Source organism: Podarcis filfolensis (genome assembly GCF_964270895.1).
Source record: "Podarcis filfolensis genome assembly, chromosome: 6".
In the NCBI taxonomy this organism is placed as follows: domain Eukaryota; kingdom Metazoa; phylum Chordata; class Lepidosauria; order Squamata; family Lacertidae; genus Podarcis; species Podarcis filfolensis.
This window is the reverse complement of record NC_139609.1, coordinates 46,812,349-46,834,585: the sequence shown is the minus strand read 5'-3', so window position 1 is coordinate 46,834,585 and position 22,237 is coordinate 46,812,349. Positions and strand designations below refer to the sequence as shown.

General features: G+C 46.3%; 1 protein-coding gene across 1 annotated transcript; it reads left to right on the top strand.

The window, feature by feature from the left end:
• Positions 1-16,694: 16,694 nt before the first annotated feature.
• On the top strand, positions 16,695-17,984 carry FOXE3 (forkhead box E3; the record flags this gene model as incomplete). Its single annotated transcript, XM_083620228.1, has 1 exon — positions 16,695-17,984. One exon carries the CDS (start codon positions 16,695-16,697, stop codon positions 17,982-17,984), a length of 1,290 nt encoding a protein of 429 aa, XP_083476354.1.
• Between the last annotated feature and the right edge of the window lie 4,253 nt (positions 17,985-22,237).

The window sequence follows — 22,237 nt, the reverse complement described above, 5'->3', positions numbered from 1 at the left end:
AGAAATACACAACCAAATGGCACAATTTCCACATAAATCACAACAAGAACTTAAATAAAGATGGGGGACAGCAGCAGCAGCAGCAGCAGCAAACCCACCCATTACCCACAAAAAATATCTTCAGTAGCCTCAGCTTTTTTCTAGCTGGAGTTAGTCAGGGCCACAGCTTCTCAGGCCAGGTGGGAAAAGACCTGCAAGGTAGGGGAGCAGGTCTTCCAGGATTCACAGCCAAGATGGCATACTTTGATCTGCAAATAAGTTTTTGCTTTCTCGACTCACCAAAAGTAGGTCTAGCTTTTTTTATTATAGGAGGAAATTGTCAATTTAGTTGTATAGGGAACTTAGTGGGGACTGAGGGGGAAAAGGAGAAAGGGAGCACCAAAAGAAGGGATATGTAGAAGAGGAAAGTGTACCTGCACATTTATAGATAGAATGGACCTCAATTTAGTCACTCATGGGATTACTAAAATTTTCAGAATACTTCCAGAGGGAGTTGAAAGCTGCATTTTCAGATTACCCATAGAAAAATGTGAAGGGGGTAAAATCAATAGATTTCTTCTGGTGGCACAATGCTAGTAATGCAAACAATAGCTTCTGAGGTGGAATTTATTATTTATTAAATACTGGAAGAAAGTAAGTTTGATAATAGGTCATATATTTTTCCTGTAGAAATTAAGCCTTCTGGTATAGCTGTAGTGATTTACTGATAGCCTTGGTTGTTCAAAATGAGCTCTATAAATTGACAGCTAATCTCAGAATCATTGCAAGAACAGAATTAGATCATAAACAGAAGAATTGGGAATGCTAACACTTATTAACATGAGTATGGAATACTAAGATGAACTGCATTCATGCCATATTTAGGAATGGAAAAGGAGGTGTATTGCCTTAATTCAAACTGGAACCTCTTTATACAATGTTGAGGTAAAATACAATCAAAACCAGTATTGGAATCAATTCACAAACTTTGCTTTCCTGTGTAATGCATATTCCTTGAGGCGCATGCCCTCATTTTACTTGTTTACCTTATTGTAAGATGTAAAAGTAATTAATAACATATTATGGTATCTGGCAACTAATCCCAAATGTTAGATATCTGACACCGACAGGAGAAAACAATGCTTTGTTGCATGTCAAGAGACTGACATGTCAAAATCAGCCTTGAAAGCCTTTAGAACACAAGTGACCCTGTAACAAGACCTCCTGGGTTGACTGGCAGCTTTTAACTTCAGCATTCGAGATTAGCTGACCTTGTTTATCCAAGATCCACCTGAGATATAGCAGACATGCCCATGTCTATTACGTTTCATGCTGTAAATGTTTGCTCAGGTATCAGAAACCAAGCGGAGTTAAGGGATCATAATAGCCATTTGGCCTCAGTTATAGGTCCTTGAGAACAATGCTTAGATGGGCTAGCATTAAGCACAGACTAATGCAACAGTTAATGGTCAAGAGAGGCATTGAAATGACAGTATTGCTTCCAATTAAGCTTTGGCCCCCCAAATATCAGCAGAGATTTTGGAACATATCTGTGGGGGAACAGAGGCAGTCTTGACCTACAAGCTGTTAGTAATGGGAGATCTCGCTGCCTTGACAGGAGCCAGTCTTGACAGACGTCTGTTATGACAACCCTGGGATTGTCTCAATATGTGATATTTAATAGTCTCTTACATTTGTATCCGTTCTTTCCTATCAATGGAGCCCCAGGCAGCAAACACACACAAAAATCAAAGCAATACAGTTAAAAATAAAATTTAAGAATTAGAAGCATCTGAAAACATTAAAAAACAATTAACATCCAAAAACAATCACATTTCCCCACTTTGCCAAGTGCTACAGCTGGTCCTGGTGATGCGCGCCCAGGAAATGGAAGAAGCAAAAGCAGATGTGCTCATGCCGACTAGATTATCGGCACACTGCCCAGTAATGTGATTCCGATGACTCAAAACAGGCTTGAGTTGTGGAAGAAGGGGATGGAGGTAGAGGCTGGGATATCTCTCCAAGACAAGGTTTCAAAACAATAACAGCTACATTTGTATATCTCCCCCTAGTGGGGAAGCCTGTGAGCAGGGAATCTGTGGCTATTACTCGGTGTTCAAGTTGGCAACTTCAGCCCTCATCAAGGGACAAATCAATTTTGTGTGATTGTTTTGACAGTCTCCATGCCAAGCCAGCCCCAGGCCCTTCTGGGCTACTCTCTATCCCTGAGACACAATGAATGATGGCTCCCCACAACATCAAGAAGGACCTGATACATTTACTGTATACAGGTTAAGGAGCTACAGTGGTACCTCAGCTTAAGAACTTCATTCATTCCGGAGGTCTGTTCTTAACCTGAAACTGTTCTTAACCTGAGGTACCACTTTAGCTAATGGGGCCTCCCACTGCCACCACATGATTTCTGTTCTCATCCTGAGGTAAAGTTCTTAACCCAAGGTACTATTTCTGGGTTAGTGGAGTCTGTAACCTGAAGCGTCTGTAACCCGAGGTACCACTGTATTTGTAGTTACTGCTTGTGGCCACAGGGTGTCTTACCTGATGAATTATTGTATTTTAATATTTTGCTGGAAACCGCTGAGAGTATAAAATTATTATCATCATCATCATCATCATCATCATCATCATCATCATCATCTCCAGTCATCTGTAGGGCTTTGGGTGCCACTCTAATAAAATGTATAATGTCTTCACATTCCAAGCAAGCTCAGTGTCACAGAATCATAGAATTGTAGAGTTGAAAGGGACCCTGAGGGTCATTTAGTCCAACCCCCCACAATGCAGGTCCCTTTTGCCGAACATGGGGGCTTGAACCCACAACCCTGAGATTAAGAGCATTGTGCTCTATCAACTGAGCTGCTTGTTCTCTTGTTCATAGCTTGGGAATGTAGATCAGGCCACATTTGTTTCTCTCCCAACCCTCCGTTCTTAACTGAAAACACCCACTAACTACCATTTAATCCTTTGTTTCTCCTGCAACCATTGCTTTCACATAATGCAAAAACGGCTTCGTGTTAAGTTGACCCCATTATAGTTGAAAAATCCTGTTGCACTGCAAAGTATCTTTTACACAAACAAGCGATTCATGGTGCAGGACAGGAAACAGGCTAAGCGCGAGCCTTCCCCTTCTGGCTCTGGATTACGTTTGTGGAAACGAGAAGCCCGCCATTTGGATATTTATTTAAGAAAATAAATATTATTATTTCAGGCGTTGGTAGCCTTCCGGGGGAGATACACCAGTGTGTAACAAGTGTGTGTTTAATGCAACTCTCTCCACTTGGATGTTATTTTCCTTCACAGTCAGGCAATTGAATTTAAGACAACTCTGGTTCCCTTGAGCAAACAAGAATGGTTGCTAATGCTACTAATGGCTGTACGCTGGGAGCTGCAACTTCAGTGCATCACAGGAACTGACTTGATGCTTTGCTTACCTTCAGAGCCTCTCTGTCCTATCTGTCTCAAAGCCATAGGAGCCAACTAATAATTTTTTTGAGGGGGCTGGCCCTCCCAAAGCTGGGCATTGCCATTCAAATGGTGTGTGTGTGTGCCATGTCATGTGGTTGAATATGTGGTGCAGGGCTCACCTGCCCCCCAATATTTTATTCAAGTTGGCACCCCTGCTCAGAGCTGTGGGAATAGTAGGGCTGGATCCAAACTGAATTATGCCACATGGAAATCTATGAGAAAAGTTAATAATGCCCAGGGATTTTTTTTCCAGCAGGAACTCACCAGAACTGATTTCTGACAACTCTCAGGTGGGCACCACTGCCTTCATAAGAAAACAAGGGAGATGTTCATAGTTCCAGCACCTCTTTTTTAAGAAAAATAGCGCTGGTGATGACTAATGTGAAACCCCACTGATTTCAATGTGAATGATGTGTGACTAACTGAGGCTGTAATCCTATACTCACTTACCTCCAGGGCTGGCCCTACCATTAGGCAGAGTGATGCACTGGTCTGTGGATCAGAACAGTTGTGTAGCATTGGGGTGGGATGGGGGTCGTGGCCCCAGGTTTCATTTGTCAATGAACCTCTCCTCTGCTATTTGCTTTGTTGCATTTCAAGAAACTGCTTTATTATTATTATTATTATTATTATTATTATTATTATTATTATTATTAATGTTCTAGTCAAAGGCCATGACAAACATGTCTTAAGCAATAGTATATTATATTTTCTAAAATATCTACCCAGCCTTTCTGCATAGAGCTCAAGGCAGTCTGCCAAACAGACACACAACACTGCATTAAGAAAGCATACATTATTTCTGTGTAAACACTTATTGGATTGTGCTACAAATTTATCAACGAATACCACAAAGCCTTGATGGATAACTGGTGTGAACTGCCCTTTGGACTTGCTCCTCTGTTAAGTGAAGTGTTAACTCTAGCCACAAATTAATTCAAAGCAAAGTTTAGTCGAAAATGACTCATGTGAATTCCCCCAAGTTGTTTTGGAATATTCTGTTTAATAAATGTAGATTCCACCACCACCACCCTCTCCAGAACTGTCCAGGTGGCTAAATATCTTCTCATGCGATATAGGTAAAGGTAAAGGGACCCCTGACCATTAGGTCCAGTCGTGACCGACTCTGGGGTTGCGGCGCTCATCTCGCTTTATTGGCCGAGGGAGCCAGTGTACAGCTTCCGGGTCATGTGGCCAGCATGACTAAGCCGCTTCTGGAGAACCAGAGCAGCACACGAAAACGCCGTTTACCTTCCCGCTGTAATGGTACCTATTTATCTACTTGCACTTTGACGTGCTTTCGAACTGCTAGGTTGGCAGGAGCAGGGACCGAGCAACGGGAGCTCACCCCGTCGCGGGGATTCGAACCGCTGACCTTCTGATCGGGAAGTCCTAGGCTCTGTGGTTTAACCCACAGCACCACCAGTGTGAGACACAGCCTTGAAGAAGGATGCCAATTAGAGAATGGTAGCCTTCCTTGGTGTTATCCAAGGTATGGATAGGACACAAGCGTAGCTTTCCTTAATGGTGCCTAAAATACACAGCTACCAGCTTTGCCCAGTGAAAGCTGCTGGCATTATCATTCCTTCATTTGATTTCTTACCCACCCTTCACTCAGGGCAGATTATGACAATTTGAAATTCAATATTAAAAATGGTTTAAAACAAATTACAGTCCCCAGAATAGGGTGGGTCCTGAAAATACATATCTCGGGTGTCAAAGGCCAGGGTAAGCAAGTCTGTCTTCAGCATATAATGGAAACTAATGAAGGTGCCAGACCCACCTTTATGGGGAGAGAATTCCATAGCCTAGGAGCTGCTGTAGGGGATGACATCTCCTGGGCCACCCTTACCCACCTGAACCTCTGAGGGCAGTGGAACTACCAAGAAGGTCCTCTCTGCTGAGGGTCTGCAGGGAAGGAGGGTAAGTTCATGAGCTGTGATGCAGCTAGTCCTGCAGAACCCATGGGACTTTGGGCTTGCCTGTTTACCAAACTGCCCTGAATGCTGCATGGCAAACAGCTTTTGAACTTTGTGCTATGCCATGGAAGTGGGCTGTAAAACACACACACATACATGCATGGAGAAATATCAGTGGAAATGCCCACGTCACTGGACATATCTAAAGTAGATACCTAGACAGTTTACACTGAGGTTATTGGGCATATAAGGGGTTTAAATACGCATCTCTCACACACAAACACAAAGATCCCAGATTCTGTGTTTTGCTTTTAAAGAAAAGCAGCTTGAGAAAGCAGGGAGCGCTTAGCCTGCCTGTTACTGTACTTCTTTGCTCTAAATTCCACTTCTTAAGTGATTTTTCTTTTTTAAAAAATAATAATGCTTTAGGACCTTATTACATGTGTTTGAGCATAATCTGTAGTCAGATCCGAAGAGCAGCAGGAAGAGGATTGTAGAGGAAGAGATAATTTTGAATGAGGCAGCATTCCAGATGTGCGCACTTAGCACTGTAGGGCTCGTCCTCCTCCTCCTCCTCCTCCTCCTCCTCCTCCTCCTCCTCCTCCTCCTCCTTCTTCTTCTTCAACTATTAGGAGCATTGTATTTGGAAGGGGTTGGAGTAACCCGATTTCAAATGCCATCACTGCCAGGAACTTCCTAACTGGCTTTGGCAACTCACTATCTCTCTGCTTCCCTTTCCCATCTGTGAAACAAGAATGACAGTGAGCAGCCTCCACTGGTTCTTCTGGAGGCAAAAGACACGGCAAAAGAAAATTGTAAAGCACCCTGCAATTTAGGATTAGGAAATACCATTGTTGTTCTTTATCCACCGAGAAATCTTCCCGTTTGAACAATGCTTGCTAGGACGGTTTTGGACAGCTTCATATCAGAAAGGATGCTATTTAAAAAACACCCTTTCTCCACTAGGTAAATGTCAGTGTGAAAACTCAGGCATAATTACTATGTTCTCCAAATCTCTCCCTCCCCCCTTCCTTTTTTTTCTTTTTTGTAATTGCGTGTCAGACCAAGTGCACTCCAAATGCAAGCACTGTTGGCTACAAGGAGAGTGCAACGAGATAATCCATGTTTTCATCATTCATAGGCCACTCTTTTCACAAGCCATGGTCCGTACTTTATTAGGTTGAGCAGCTCTGGGTCTGCAAGAAAGACCCAGGCCTTTCTCATCAGTATGAGAACGGCCCAGTGAATGGTTTCCAAGTGTTTACTCAGCATTTGTCTCGTGGCTCATCAGAGGAATGGGGAGGGAGGTGCCGACAGATCTTTTGTCCGACTGAACTGCCTGATGTGTTATGACAATGTTCCATGAATATGCAGAATGGCAGAAGGGATTAGGACCAGTACAATTCCCCCCAGGCCTCTTTTTTTTTTTTTTTTTGCCTAGGATGTTCAGAGCTTTAAGGATGACCTGTTCGCGGTTAGGGCACTAAACACCAGATTTTCCTGCAGATAGGAGTATAAAAATCCCACACTTGTCCAAAGCTGTTAACATCTGACTTGAAGGTCAGCCAGTCTTATTCACAGCCCTCTATCATTTTCCAGCAGGCAAAGGCAGCCTAATCAAAAGCTTTGTTTCAGAGGAGACATGGACATGGTACATTGTGAATGGCAGCCTCGTTCAGCAGTGCACATCGAGCCAAATACAAAGAGGGCAAGGCTTCCTTGCTCTGAGCAGATAATAATATTCTGGTCATCTACTGTTACGTTTCTGTATGCTGGCTTCCTGCTGCCTGAGACAGCTCTTTTCTCAGTTTCCAATTTCAGGTTAGGCTGGAACTAAAATGCCTACAATAACATTGTGCTACAAGAGCGTGCCCATCTAATAAAGGATCTGGGTGCTCACAAAGAAATGTGATAACATGCTCTTTCATTTAAAAGGAGATTGTGTTTATAGCTCTCAAGATTTTATAGGGGGCAGACTGGAAATGAGAGGGGTGCTGACAGTGGCAGACTTTGGGCTCTCAAATTTCAGCGGGGCCCTGTGCATCACTAGAATTTGGTGCCCCCCACCTCTCATGCTCCATTGTGGTGCATTGTTGTGGTGCCTCCTGCAGCCTAACACCCAGGGAGGCCACGCCAGTCACACTACCCTAAAACCACCTCTGGTGCAGTCTTGTCTATAAGTATTTTGATACCCTAGGCAAAAAGCCAGCCCAGCTATCTGGGTCCTTCTGAGTCTAGCATCTTCGCTAAATCTCACCAGCCCAGCTCCTATGTACTCTTAGAACCTATAAGGAACTCATACCTCTAGTTCCTAGAAACTCATGGCTCATTTTATTTACTGAAATCTTTCTCCCCTGATGAAACATTGGACGCTGGATTCCAGGGCTCTCCTGTTCATGAAGCCTTGCCTAATTCCCATCACTACCTACTGAATTCCTCAGTCCACTACACTGCTGTCACTGAATGTGGTCTCATGTAGAAGAAAAGAATGGAAGAAATACTGTGGTCCAGTGACACAAGCCTGTGAAGTATGGATTGGCTGCCTATTTGAAGGGTGAAGCTATGCCTAAGAATCATACAACCTGTGGCATCCCACTATCCTCACCAACAGATTCACGGCAGAACCAATCTGCACAGCCCTGAACTCACCCCCACCCTGCCCCACCCCACCTCTGTCCAGGTAAGCTCCAGTGACACTGGTGCAAAGGCGTTGAAAGAGCCAATACAACATGCAAAAGGGGATGGACCTGTTATCTAAGGTAGGTATTGAGAAGAGTAGAGGAGAAAAGTGAGAACTGTCTGCAACAAGGGGAAAAATTGGAGAGTAGAATGGGCAACTGTGGATAGAGTGGGATAGAGTGAAAACAGAGAAATGAAATATGAACTGATGTCTTGTCCCAATGCAGGGTACCATAATACTTTACATGAAAGTGGATGCATAGTCTGAAAATTATTAACAGTTTAAGTTTGCACTTAAGTATTATTATTTATTATTTGTACTTAATTGCCCTCCCTTGTGTACTTGCTGTCTGGGAAAAAAATATTACCAAAAGGTCAGGCAACTTAAGGCACAAAGTTAAGGCAATTTTCATGCTACCTGTTAAGGAAATTCAGAATTCAACAATGCTATCAGTTGTGAGTTTGGTAGAATCTAAAGGGCACCCTGTCCAGTTTACATATCAATGCTGAATACTGATGAATTGCACAGATTAGCAGATTTCCAGTGCAAAATGAGTAGGTTCATTTTTAATCCATGTTGCCAGGGATGGGCAGTCACTGTAATTTCCACCAGACTCTTTTGGGGCTATTGTCAGCTGCCCAAAATGAGGAGCTAAAATAAGGTTACCAGATGTCCCTGTTCCCTGACAAAATCCATCTATTTAGTAGGAAGTTGAAAAGTGTCCCCAGATTCATTGAGAAAAATCTGGTAACCTTAAGCTAAAATGATTAAAGTTGAAAGGATGTACCCCTCTGTCACTCCATAGGGGTACACACAGAGCTCTTGGAAGATCCTGAATAGAATAGTGTGTCTTGTGGCACATGAAAGGCCAACAAATCTATTACAGCATATGTTTTTGTGGAACAAACTCCATGAAATCCTAGAGATCCTCGTTTGCCAATCACTGTTCTACAGAGCAGTAAATGAATTTGGAAGCGTTCCATCTTCCCATCAGTATTATTTTAACAGCTCCGTCTATCTACTGCAAAGCAGTGCAAGTCCCAGTCTTCTCTTGGGGATTTTGTTTAATGCAAACGCACTCCCCCCTGCAGTTTTTGTTTGTCCGCAATTGGAAACAGAGCAACAGAGACACCTAGCCAGATAGGTGGGCTTTGGGATCTTGGTTTCTAAACCATTGAGCAATGTCAATACAAGCTTCAAAATACTTGCTGCAGGCTTACTGCATTTAAGATTTGAGACGGGGAAGGAAATGCACCTTGACACACAGATTTTCACAGCCTTGGGGGCAGGAAGAACCCATCTTGTTACAAATGAACTATATCGCTACTGTCAAGACAATTAGACAAAGAACTGAGACAAGGAGGACCAAGATGACAATGGAGGATATCTTAATTAGCAGCCTAACTGCCCAGAAACTTGAGTGTTGGCATCATCAGGAGGCCATGCTGTAATGTGCATATGCCAATCAATCCACTAAAAATGAAAGTGACCTAGGATTCTTAAAGACCTGAGTTCCACTCCCTGGTCCTTAGTCATGCTGGCCACATGACTCGGAAAAACTGTCTGTGGACAAACAGCAGCTCCCTTGGCCAGTAAAGCGAGATGAGCGCCGCAACCCCAGAGCCGTTTGCGACTGGACTTAACTGTCAGGGGTCCTTTACCTTTACCTTTTTAAGTCAAACCTTGGTCCATCTAGGTACACTGGGCAAAGCATCTGCCTTGCTTGCAGAAAGTCCTGGATATAATCCCTGGCATTTCCTGGTAGGGCTGGGTAGAGAAATCCCAGTCTGAAATTCTGGGGAGGCTGTGCCAGTCAGTGTAGACAATACAGAATCGGCTGGACCAAAGATCTGGCTAAATATCAGGCAGCCTCCTATGCTCCTATACACTTGGCAGCAGCTCTCCAAGGTTTTAAAATGGAGACCTTCCTGGCTCCACTTGAAGATGCCAGGTGTTGAACCTAGAAGCTTTTGCATGAAAAGAAAACCTGGAACAATAGCCCTTCCCCACAACTGTAGCCATGTAACAACTTCAGCTTCCATCTATGAAACAGCAGTGAGTGACCTGCTTCGTAAGGTTGCTATGGGGCTGCCTCTGAGGCTGGTCTGGGAGCTTCAGCTGGTGCAGAACTCAGTGGCGTGTCTGTGGTGTGAGACAGCCTCTAAGGAACGAATTAGACCTGCATTGAAATAATTACACTCAGGGTTGGTCAGTTTGGCCCCCCACCAAGGGTGCAGCCCCCCCCTTCTCTAACAGGCAAGCACCAGTTAAAAACCCTCCTGTGCACCCATGCCTTTAGATGAGTTGTTATGGATAATTTTCTGCAATGAATTCCCCATCCCCACCCCGTTTTCATTGCTGTTTCTTTTATTTTGTTTTAGTTTTATTGTCAGCCTGTTCTGGAATGCTGTTTTGGTTTTGAAGTGTGGGCTATATATACTATTTCAAATAAGCAAACTTATAAAATGTGCTACTTACAAATGGTTGGACTGCCTACCAGTCTCTTATATGTCTAGCTGCTGAACTGTAAAACACTTGGAGATGTTCTCAAACAGTCATACACACAGTTGGTGTGTGTGTGTGTGTGTGTGTGTGTGTGTGTGTGTGATATATACAAATGGCATGAGAAAACTTGGTATACTTGTTTGTATAACATTATTCTTGTTTATAAAACCCAATTTAAAAAAAGAGTAGGCCAGTTGAAATAAATTGCATATGAATTTTGCAGGTGGACATCCCATTCCGTCCATAACCCTGCATGTGTTAGAATATATTCCTTCCCAATCAGGACCTTTGGATGGCAGGAGTCTTAATTCAGTAACTGATAGCAACTGGGCATATGAAGACCCTACCCTGTTCCCCCTGGAGGTTCTGGCAGGGAGGGAGGGAGGAACAGGTACTCTGATCAGCAGTAGAAAGGGGTAACCTTAAAAGTCCTGAACAGCAGAAACAGTAGTTATAAACCATATTTTTCATCCCATCCAATCTTGAGAAAACTGGAGGGTCACACCATGCCCAAATCTCCAAATACGTTCCTATCTGAACAGAGTCTATTCCCTCCCTTTGCACCTTGACTTCTGCATTTCCATGAGGGGAGGAAACTGGGAGCAATGAAGCAGACAAAGAAACTGAAAGTGGCGGTGAAAATCTGGGCAAACAGAGGTAAAAACTCACTATTGAGTGAGTCTTTTTGTATGTGTGCTGATCATGCCAAAGAAGCAATAGTTGTCTGCAACCATCAGGCCCACTCTGTGCTACCCAAGAGAGTCACCTGAGTGAGCCTTGGTCTGCAGAGGAATGCAGTGGAAGGAAACATCAGTAATCCACTGTCAAGGTTTTAGGCAACTATGTTTTATTCAGGGTAAGCCCATTGAAATCAATGACCTTAACTTGGTAGTGTTCAACAGGTCTACTCTGAGTAGGGCTAGCATTGGCTACAACCCTATGACTCTTCTGCGCAGCATTTCGAATATTAAATCGCTTGCATCCACCTTTACTTAGAATACCACCGGTTAGGCATTTCGGTCTGCGGATGAGTCCAGAGAAGCATCTGGTCCTTATTTTGTTGGATGAAAGCCAGCTGTTGTGGCCTGAGGACTTGGAATAGCCTCGGAAACGAAACAACTCCCATCAGCCCCAGCCAGCATGGTCAGTGGTCAGGAATGATGGGAGTTGTAGTTCAGCAAACTCCGGAGGGTCGGCAACCCCTGCTCCAGATTGTGCTTCGCGCCCGTACGCGAAAGTTAAAGCAGGTGCCTTACATTACGATTGCCATGCTTTCTGTGCATGAGTGGAAGTCTAAATAAAATCGTCTGCCGAATAGAAGCTTTTTCTTACGCCCTAAAATAAATGTGTGCTCACAGCTCAGGCATATCAGCCGGGATGCCCCGAAGGAGCTCCTTTCTAACTCGTCTGAGGAAATGGAAGGCGATGCGCAACGGGGGTTGCCAACTGGCAATCACTTCGGAAACAGTTTACTGCAGTTGGCACGATGGCAAATATGGGGTGAGAAACGAGAAACGGAATTACTTCGGAGATTCATTTGAAATTAAAGTGCATTTATCACAACAACACTGTTATACACTCAGTCACATCTGGAGTAGTGCTTGCGGTTCTACTGGCCCATCCCCCAAAAGGTCATTGTTGGAGCCACAGACGATGGAGACGCGAGCTTGAGTATGAAACTTACTAGCCTATTGCACAAAGGTAATACTGACATTTATTACTCCACCTGCCTTTGCATCTGGCATCATCACTGAAGTCACGTGCCCCCCCAGAAGGCTGCCCAGAAAGTGATGGGTCTCTCGGGCTGCAAAAAAGTAAATAAATAAATCCCACTCCTGATCTAAACTATCGTCCCTTTCCCTCTTTCATAGGATCAACTCCTAGGGACTGAGGTCCCTTCGCCCCCCCTAAAATATTTGAAGGGGCCAGCCTCCCAGCAAGTTGATGGGCATTGCCATTCAAATGGTGTGCAAATGCCGCGTCTTGTGATAGATTATGCAGGGCGGAGCTTACCTGGGTTCCCCCAATATTTTATTCACGTTGGCGCCCCTGCCCGCTTTCATGATATTACACAGAAGTCCGACCACTGGCAAAGTGAGGATTGGTTCAAGAAGGAGCAACAGGACCGGGTTCCCTCGCCTGGTTTCGTTAACACTGAACATTGAACAGCATTGCAACGCTCTGTCCTGCAGCTCAGCCTCCAAGTAGTTTCTTCAGAAAGAAGTCCCACTGAATTCGGCCGGCTTACTCACAGGGAAGTCTGCACACGGTTGCAGCTTCAAGAAGCCTGGATACTTCTTACAGCCACATTTGCAGCGCCGAGGACCTTCTCCAATCCACAGCCGCCCCGATCAATGTGGGGACTGTTGCTCAGGTCAAAGTCTTGTTGCTCATTGGAGCAGCAGTTTAGGGACCTGCGCATCCGAAACCCGCTCAAAGGCACCCTTGCATTACAGAGGAATCCTGCACATTGGGTTCCATAGGGCTTTCTCTAGTAGGATTGCAGCTACAGTCTAGGATTGGAGACCCTGAGCAGCAAATTACGCTCCGGGGAGTCATTTCAGTTGAAATCCGCGGCGATTACTTCTGAAAGGAACGTGTTTAGTGTGGTGGGGCAGGTTTAAGCGCGCCTGGTGGCGGCGGTTCTCCTCTCTAGAGCAGTGAAATGACCATCACTTACCTCCCCCGACCCCGAACTAATTTAGTAAACAGCTCCCAAATAATTTCAGTTTTGCACCGTGCAGGATCTCTCTGTGTTTCCTAACTAAGCACCCTCGTTTGCAAAAGTTAAAAACAAAAGTAAACCAGGATTAAAGAAGCAGTGGGAGGTGTTTTGAACGCTTTGAGAAAAGGTAGCTAAGCAGGTGCGTAGGTAGAATATTTATTTTATTATTTATTGCATTCGTCTCCCACTTTTTTCTCCAAGGAGTTCCTCTTCTCCCCCTCCTCATTTAATCCCCGCAGCACCCTTGCGAGGTAGGTTAAACTAAGAGGCAGGGACTGGCCCAAGGTCACTCAGTGAGCTTCATGGAGGAATGGAGATGTGAACCCTGCTCTCTCAAGTCCTAGTCTGACACACTAACTAGTAGACTTAACCTGCAGCAATATGTTGCAGCGCAGCTGTGCCAAGTGTTTCTGTTCTGGATTCTAACTAGCCAGCCAAGCCCGTTTTCGGGGTACTATTGCGCGTGAACTGTTTCGATGTTGATGTTGAGCTTGGGGGTTCCCTGCTGACACCCCCCCCCACCCGCCGCCGCCTCTTGTTTCTCCGCGGTCTCGTGTTGGCTATAATACTGGCTGTTCGCGCTTCGCAAAGGAGCTGGCTGTTACCTATTCCGCCCCTTAAGGCTGCCATCCCATGGGATTCCAGCGGTTGCAAATAGAGTTCTCTTCGATTCGCACTACAAGTTTGCGTTGCAAATGAGAAGTCGCATTGCTCTGGAACGCTTGTCCATAGAATTTACAGCCTCGGTGTGTAAGCAGCTAGGAAGCTCGCCTGAGCAAATCTCTTTGATCTGAAGGGGAACTGCGCACCTCTGGACAGCTCCCAATTGACTTCAGCAACGCTGAAGTAGGGAAACCTCCAGTGGGTCGTAAAACAGAATCTGCGCTGCCCTATGGCACGCAGGTATCTAGAAGGCGAATCCAGTGGAACTGACTGCACAGTCCTAGAATGTCACCTGTTGAATCAAATGGGGCTTAACTCCCAGAGAAGTGGCTCTCTGATTGCAGCCTTGTGCTATTACAAATAGGTTTATGATGGCCATTTTAGCATACTTCCCTGCAAGAAAGTCCCTCTGGGTGGTGGTGGGGGGATAGAGGAGAAGTGGGGCTTGGTTTCGAGCGCACAAGGTCGGGATTGGACTATTCACAGAACAGCCCAATCCTAAACGAATCGCTGAGAAGACCGAGATGTACTTCCAACAGGCACCGAGATACCGCTGGGAATTTAGGACTATTAAGTCAATCCTAGTTAGAGAATTTTAGACATATGTACACCAGTTTTGTGATATTTGATTTGGTACCGGACAATTTTGGGAAACTCAAGAGGGCAGGAGAGACTAGACAAAGACCAAGCAATGGTTCCCTATAGATAAAAAATTGAAAGCAGCCTCCGTTGGCCCACGGGAGCGGGCTGGACGCGGGGAGCGCAGGAGGGCCCAGATCAGAGGTACCAACTTGAATAAAATATTGTGGGAGCCCAGGTAAGCCCCGCCCCGCATAACCGATCGCATAACGCGGTGCACACACACCATTTGAATGGGAATGCCCATCAATTTTGGGGGGCCCGGCCCCCTCAAATATTTTATTGTGGGGGCGGAAACCCCCACGGCCCCTATGAGTTGGCTCCCATGACCTAGATCCACATTAGGCCAACACCCATATCGGGACCAGCAAAGATGTTACATAATAGCGAGCAAGATACTGAGTACGTCAGAGTATGAGGATGCATGTTAAAACCGGGCGGGTGATGGAGCGGATTGGAAACGAAGCTGATAGGAGATAATGATCTCCAACCAGTTCAAACAAACCAGTTCAAATAAGCAGGAAAGTCGAGTCCAGTTTTGATGCGGTGAAAACACAGCTACTGACGATGCCCCCAACCCTCTCCTTTCACCATATGAAGGGGCAAAAAGAGGAAGGCGTGCCTTGATTTCACGGAATTCCCTACACTGCAGCCAGGTGTATCATGTACTTGCTAACTGATGACATCAGGTGGGGAGGAATTGGGTCGGAAGGAGGAAGCTCCTGCCTAAATGTGTAGCACTGAGAAAACGAGCACACCCCTGCTGTACTCGCAAAGGAAAACGAAGCCCATGAATGGCATAAGAGAACTTTGAAAACGTGTTCATAATCCAACACAATAGGAAAAAATAAAATCGCGGTTTTCCTTTGCCTATTTTCCTCCACGCCCCTCCCTTAGCTTGAATCCCCTTGGCAAGCCTGTCGAGTTGAATACATTCTGTTTTCGTTTTAAGGAGGATCTCCGTCCCTTGATCTAGGAGTTAGAGGGTGTGCTAAGTAAGTTGGAGACAGCTGGAACATCTCCGTGTGTTGCTTAAGAAAAGCTTATCATAATTAATGTCACCCTTTCCCATCTCATCCTTCAAACATTTCTGGCGTGTGTGAGAGAAGTGCGTATGTACATCGCAAAAGAATGATATACGCGCTCTCATTGAATGTGTGGACGAGAAGAACCAGAACTCCCCTGGCAACCGGCTCTAATACAAAAGCGAATCCCATGAGATTTGTTTCTGCCCATTGGCATTATTCACCAGGAAGTTCTCCTGCGCAAATCTCAATGGGAACTGTGCCAGTCCCCCTCCCCTTGCGCAACTTCCATTCTTTTAACTGAAGCATCAGCAGAAGGACTTGCCGGCCGAGTCTACGCATCTGTCTTCCTACATCCCGTTGGCTAAAGCATCTGCAAAGCACACTTCCTTCCAAGTAAATTCTCTTGACGTGCAGGGACAGTCTTGCCCTTAGGAGCCAGTTGCTGTTCCGGAGTCGCCACGGGGAATTCCCAGTAGTTCTTCGACGTATCAGTCCGTCTCCAAGCCGAAAAGGAGACGGTGCGGTCCGCAAACGTCTTACTGAAAAGAAATCCCCTCGTCGTAGTTGCTACAGGCTAAGGCTACAATCCTATAATCCAGCCATGCTTACTTGCAGTAAAAGTCCCCTTGAACGTGGTGCGACGCACTTCTGAGTTAGCACGCATAGGATCGCGCTACACCATGGGCTGGAAACGAAATCCTCCTTTACCTCCTCTCTACCTGGTGCAGACGAAGAAAGGAACCCCAGTTTAGTTTTTCACATACGAAATGCTGGCACTGGCTTGTGGAACGCTGTTTTCTGACAGCTGTGTGTGTGTGTGTGTGTGTGTGTGAGAGAGAGAGAGAGAGAGAGAGAGAGAGAGAGAGAGAGAGAGAGAGAAGGGAGAGAGAGAATGCATGCGAGTGAGGAGGGGGAGCGTTCAGGTGGGTGGGCAATAGCCGAGCCATTGAGGGGGTCGCATCAGGGTGGCGCCAGGCCTGATCTATATAAAGCAGGTCGCCCGTCCAATACCTGGTCCCCGAGGGAGCTGTGCTGTTTCATCTGCCTTTCCCTCCCGGGAGCTTCCCTTGTATATGAACCTGGCCGGCTTCTCCTTTTTCTCGGGTATATGCACCATGACAGCGGACTCCCTCCACTCGCCTAGTCAGGGGGCTAGCCCGGGCTCCCCCACTTTGCAGAGGGCCTCCCCGTCGGGCTGCAAAGTGGAACCGCTGCTCATCAAAGCGGAGCCCAGAGGCAGCCCGGCAGAGAGAGCAGCGGAGCAGCCGGTGGAGGAGCAGCCACCTGGCCCCGGCGCAGGTGGTGGTGCAGGAGGCGGCGGCGGCCGTCGGAGGAAGCGCCCGGTGCAGCGCGGCAAGCCGCCGTATTCCTACATCGCGCTGATCGCCATGGCCATCGCCAACGCGCCCGATCGGCGGCTGACGCTGGGCGGCATCTACAAGTTCATCACGGAGCGCTTCCCTTTCTACCGGGAGAACCCCAAGAAGTGGCAGAACTCCATTCGCCACAACCTGACCCTCAACGACTGCTTCGTCAAGATCCCCCGCGAGCCGGGCCACCCGGGCAAGGGCAACTACTGGACGCTGGACCCGGCCGCCGAGGACATGTTCGACAACGGCTCCTTCCTCCGGCGCAGGAAGCGCTTCAAGCGCACCGACCTCACCACCTACCCGGGCTACGTGCACAGCGCCAGCGCCTTCACCCCCAACCCGGGCCCCGTGGCCCGAGCGGGGCCCGGCTGCGGAGGCTCCGGAGGCGCCGCTTACCCGGGCGGCGGGGGCGCCCTCTACTCCCCCGGCGGCGGCGCCGCCTACAGCGCGCAGCTGCCCGGCCTGCCGCAGTACCCGGGGGCGCCCCCGGCGCTGCCGCCGCGGATGTTCAGCATCGACAGCCTCATTAGCTCCCAGCAGCAGCAGCAGCAGCAGCAAGCAGCCGCGGCCCTGCAAGGCTCCCCGGTGGGGCCCGAGCTGGCTCACCACCCCTTGGGCCTCAACGGCGCCGGGGACCTGGGCAGCTGCCCCGGGAGCAACGCCGAGGCCTGCTTCCAGACGCAGCAGGTCAGCCCCGGCTTCCTGGGCCGGCAGCCCCCGGCCATGGCCTACCCGTACTCGACCTCGCCGCCCGCCCACCTGGCCTTGCCGCCCGGCGCCTATTCGCCTCCCAGCGCGCAGCTCTACGGCGCCCCCAACAGGCTGGCCCTGCAGCCCGGGCGGCCCGCCGCCTCTTCTTGCGCCGACCACGCCGAGCAGCTTTTGGGCCTGGCGGCCTCGCAGCTCAACGGGCTCGGGCAGTTCGGAGGCGCCGCCAACAACTCATACATGAGGCAGCCCAATTTCCACTCCGGCCTGGAAAGGTACTTGTGAAGCCGAGGTGGGAAGCCGGCCTTGGCTGGGCAGGCGGGCAAAGCCATAACGTGAATCGCCCAGGACATTTTAAGAATCGGCACGTGGGAAGGGAGCTGCGCGCCTGGTACTTGAATGGAACTCTTGTCGGCGCGACCTGCTCGCGTGTGCCCCTGAATTGCGAGGAAGCCCACGGCGGGGGCGCCCACAGCAACGTCTGAACGGCATCCGCGTGGTTTGGAACCCGTGGAAACTCTACACGTGAAGCATGCCGGCAGCACGAGGGAAGGAGCTACCCAGCGCCTCCCCACCCCACGTGTCCAAAGGAACATGCGGTGGGGCATCCCCATACAAAAAGTGAGGACTGCCACAGGTCTTTTGAGAATATTGTACACATGTAACATATTTTCCCCTCCTCCAATAGGATCATGAATTTGCAATTTAGGACTTTTACATAGAGACTCTCTGCCTGTAACAGCCGCTTGAGAGGCACAGAGCCCCTCATGAATAGACATTGCCCAGCGCGCCGGAAAATGTGCTGCAACATTGAGCAGTGAGCTTGAAGATCCAAGTCTTGCAGTTTGGCTAGTCCAACAGAATAGGAGATACTGAACAGTGTTTTGCTTTTCGTTTTTAAATGATGTGTTGATTGGCCCAATAAGTTGTGATTTATTTATTTTATAAGAGCTTTTAATGTCATCTGATTCCCATGTTCTGCAGAGGTTTGCAATTGTGCCATTTCCAGGTCACAGGCAAGAACAACTTTTTTTCCACAGGGGCAGCCGAATCATGAGACAGAATTAAGGTCCCACCTCTTCAGGTGGCACTTTTGACCTGCAGTTTAGAGATAGCAGGTTAGAGGAACTTGCCATCTGCTAGTTCAGCCTTCTGCAGCCAGGACTGGGAGGAGGAGATAGAGAAGAAGGCAGCTGATCAGGGCTGGCTTAGGTTAGCCTCTTTGATTTGGCACTAAGGTTGGCCCTTTCTTGCCATTGTTTCTGCTGAGGGAAGTGCTGAGGTGGCATTCCTGCTGTCTGCCCTCAAAAGTACTTGCTCTGACAGGTTTTACAGAGCTTTCCTCCTTGTGGGCTCTGTTCTGACATTCTCAGTCCTTTATGTAAGAGAATGGCAGAGGACATGCTTTGCATGCAAAAAGTCCCAGTTAGGGCAGGAATGAACCCTGTCAAATTCTGGAGAGCTGCTGCCATTCAGTGGAGACAGTACTGAGCTAAATGGACCAGAGATTTGATTCCCACGTTTAGCAGCTGCCTGTGGTTTCTAAGATCACCCAGGAAGCTTTGTGGCTGAGCTTGTATTTTTATTTTTATTTTACCTTTTGCACCAGTGATGGGGAACCAGTGACTCTCCAGGTGTCATTGGGCACCAGCTCCCATCAGCCCTTGCCATCCTGGCCATTGTAGTCCAATAACACCTGGAGGGTGGCAGCTTCCCCACCCTTGTCAGATAGATAGGATTCCATTATACCCACACAATAACTGGTGTGAGATAAAGTTAGGCTGAGAGATGGTGACTGACTGAATGTTACCTGGTGAGCTGAGTGATGCTTTGATCCCAGGTTTCCTCCAGTCAACTACAATGCTATATTTTCTAAACACTGCACTGTCTTGGAGATGCTAAGAATGCCAGTAGTAATTTGCTGGTATGTAGCGCCTTACTCGGTTTTACGGACCGCCTAGTGGCGCAGCAATAAAACTGCTAGCACATTTGCAAAGCTAAGTCCGGTATGGTTTCAGATTGGATGATGACATTCCTGCATTGCAGGAGATTGGACAAGATGACCCTTAGAGTCCTTCCAGCTCTACAATTATATGACTGTATGTTACTTTATTCTAGCAGTGAATAATTGCACTTGACAAACAGCTGCCTAGTTTTCAAAGCCGGCAAATTTTACACAACGGGTTGGGCCAACGACATACCATTTTTACTTCCTGTGTGTCTCCTTATCACTGCGTAGGCAGTGTCTAGTACATTTCAAATGTATAACACTTCCATTTTTTACCATACGTTACGTATGAAAGTGGTTTGCTTTCCCCGTCAGTAATGTTTCATAACGTGCAGGTAATGGACAATCGTCATTGTGCCGCACGATGCTTGTATTATGCAGTGTTGCTCGCTGGGCTACTGTATCATATTACAACACCAACATATGCTGCATATGAAATGTACAGTGTATATAGTGCATATTGCATATATAGCATTAGCATAGTTTGTAGTGCATATTGCATAATGAACAAGAATGCCTTCGGAATAATGCACGGTAGTGCTTTGCATGTATGATGCATTTAAATATCCCAGGATGTGGGATTTCTTGATAACCTATAACCAAATATCTCAGTTCATAACTTAGTTAAGTATATTTTTATTTAAGCATATTTAGATGCAGTCATAAAAATGTGTCATTTAAAAAGTCAATTTCATTTAAATAATTAGGATACTATTGATTCCACTGATTTCAGTCAAAGATTGCAAATATATTTGGGATCAAAGCCTTTATTGATTTAAATCTGAACTCTTAAATGGACTGTTGATTCATTGGTGATGCTTAAAGAATTAGTAGCATTAAGTATTTCAATATTAATATTTAATACATTTAAAGCCTAGTTCTCATTGAGATGATAAACCTTTATCTCGTCCGTTCCACATCATACTGCTGGTGAGGTCTCATATGATGCAACCATGTACCATAAATCAGTCAATCCCTGCACATAGGAAGGTGGCATGTTTAGAAGAAGGCAAGGTTAGGACCCTTCTTCCCTGACACATATTTTGTTTTGTACGGAGAAGCATTCCTTACCTGCAGTAGGGAAGTGGCACATTCTAGGCACAGGTTTAACACTTCAGTGACAATTAGTCCTGCTTATTAAATTAAGCAATTCTTTTTGTAAGTAGGAGAAATTTATATTTTTCTAACTTAGGAAAAAAATTAAATACTCATTTTAGACATGTTTAAGTGTGCTGGTCCTGTTTTGAATATGCCTCTTGAATAGACGATTTATTATTTAAAAGGAAAAGAAAGGAAGAACAATTCTTAAGCTTTTCAAATCTTGTTTGTGACATGAGCTTTACCTGTGTGTTTTTGCTCCCATATTTATCAACAGGGGAGTCACTTAGCTCCTTAGTCTTCCTTTGAAGTACATGGACCCTGGTAACGGGGGAGTTTTTGCATGATCAGGGGTGGCAGGTCATAAGGAAGCATTTGCACATGATAGTATACATGCAGAGCTTCCTGCACTACAAGGGGCCCTGTGGTTTGTGCAAAGGCTGGGAGGCAAGGAGTACGCACGCTGATGCACAGTACAGCAGAGCTATCCAAACCGTGTGTCGCGACATGTTAGTGTGTTGCCGTGTTGAACAAACACTCCCCATACTCTTCCAATGGCTGGAAAGGGGTCAGTTTAACTTCCGGTTTGCTACTAAAACTGAATTACTGTGTCGCGATATGATGCTTGTCTAAAAAGTTTGTCACCCACGTGAAAAGTTTGGAAAGCTCTACAGTAGAGTCTCATTGATGGTTATGGATAATTAAAGTGTGTGCTTAGCTTTCTCCCATTGAAATCATTGAGTTTTAAGCACTGTTTTTTTTTTTTAAATCATGTCCCATGTCTTGTATGTCAAATCAGTGAGTGGTCTCAGTTAAGGGAAAAAGAAATATTAAGTACTTCACTGTTTCATTTGTTGAGATGATCTAAAAGGCAGTTGTGTCCAGCAACCTTATTTGGGCTTATTCAGAAAGTTCTGCACTTGGAAGGCTATGCTTGGAAGATCCAGCTAGAGTAGTCTAAGCTACAATTGCTTCTGCAACACAGCAACCCTGTCCTGTTACACCAAGTCTTGCACTCTGTTTTATATAGAGTTGCAATCTGGCAAAGGTTTTTAGGTTAATTGCTTGATTTAGTACACATTTATGTGTCTGACTGAGTTCCACAGGACAAGCAAGTTTGCAGTGACAGCCTGAGGGCAAGTATTGCTAAATTCTGAGGAAATAGGCATGGCACAGGGCTGTCCATAATCTGTCTTTTTTATTTAATTCCCCCAATCCATAATTGGGTAAAATAATTTTGGCAAAAGATGTAAATAAATAATTGCCAGCTCAATCCTATATATTACTACTCAGAAGTTAGCCCTTTGAATTCAGAGTGGTGCTTTCACCCATGGAAATGGGTTTAGGATTGCCGCCTCAGTGAAATTGCAATACTTGGATACAGAATTTTCACATCCATTAATTTCAGTGCATCAAAATTCCCCTATAGTGT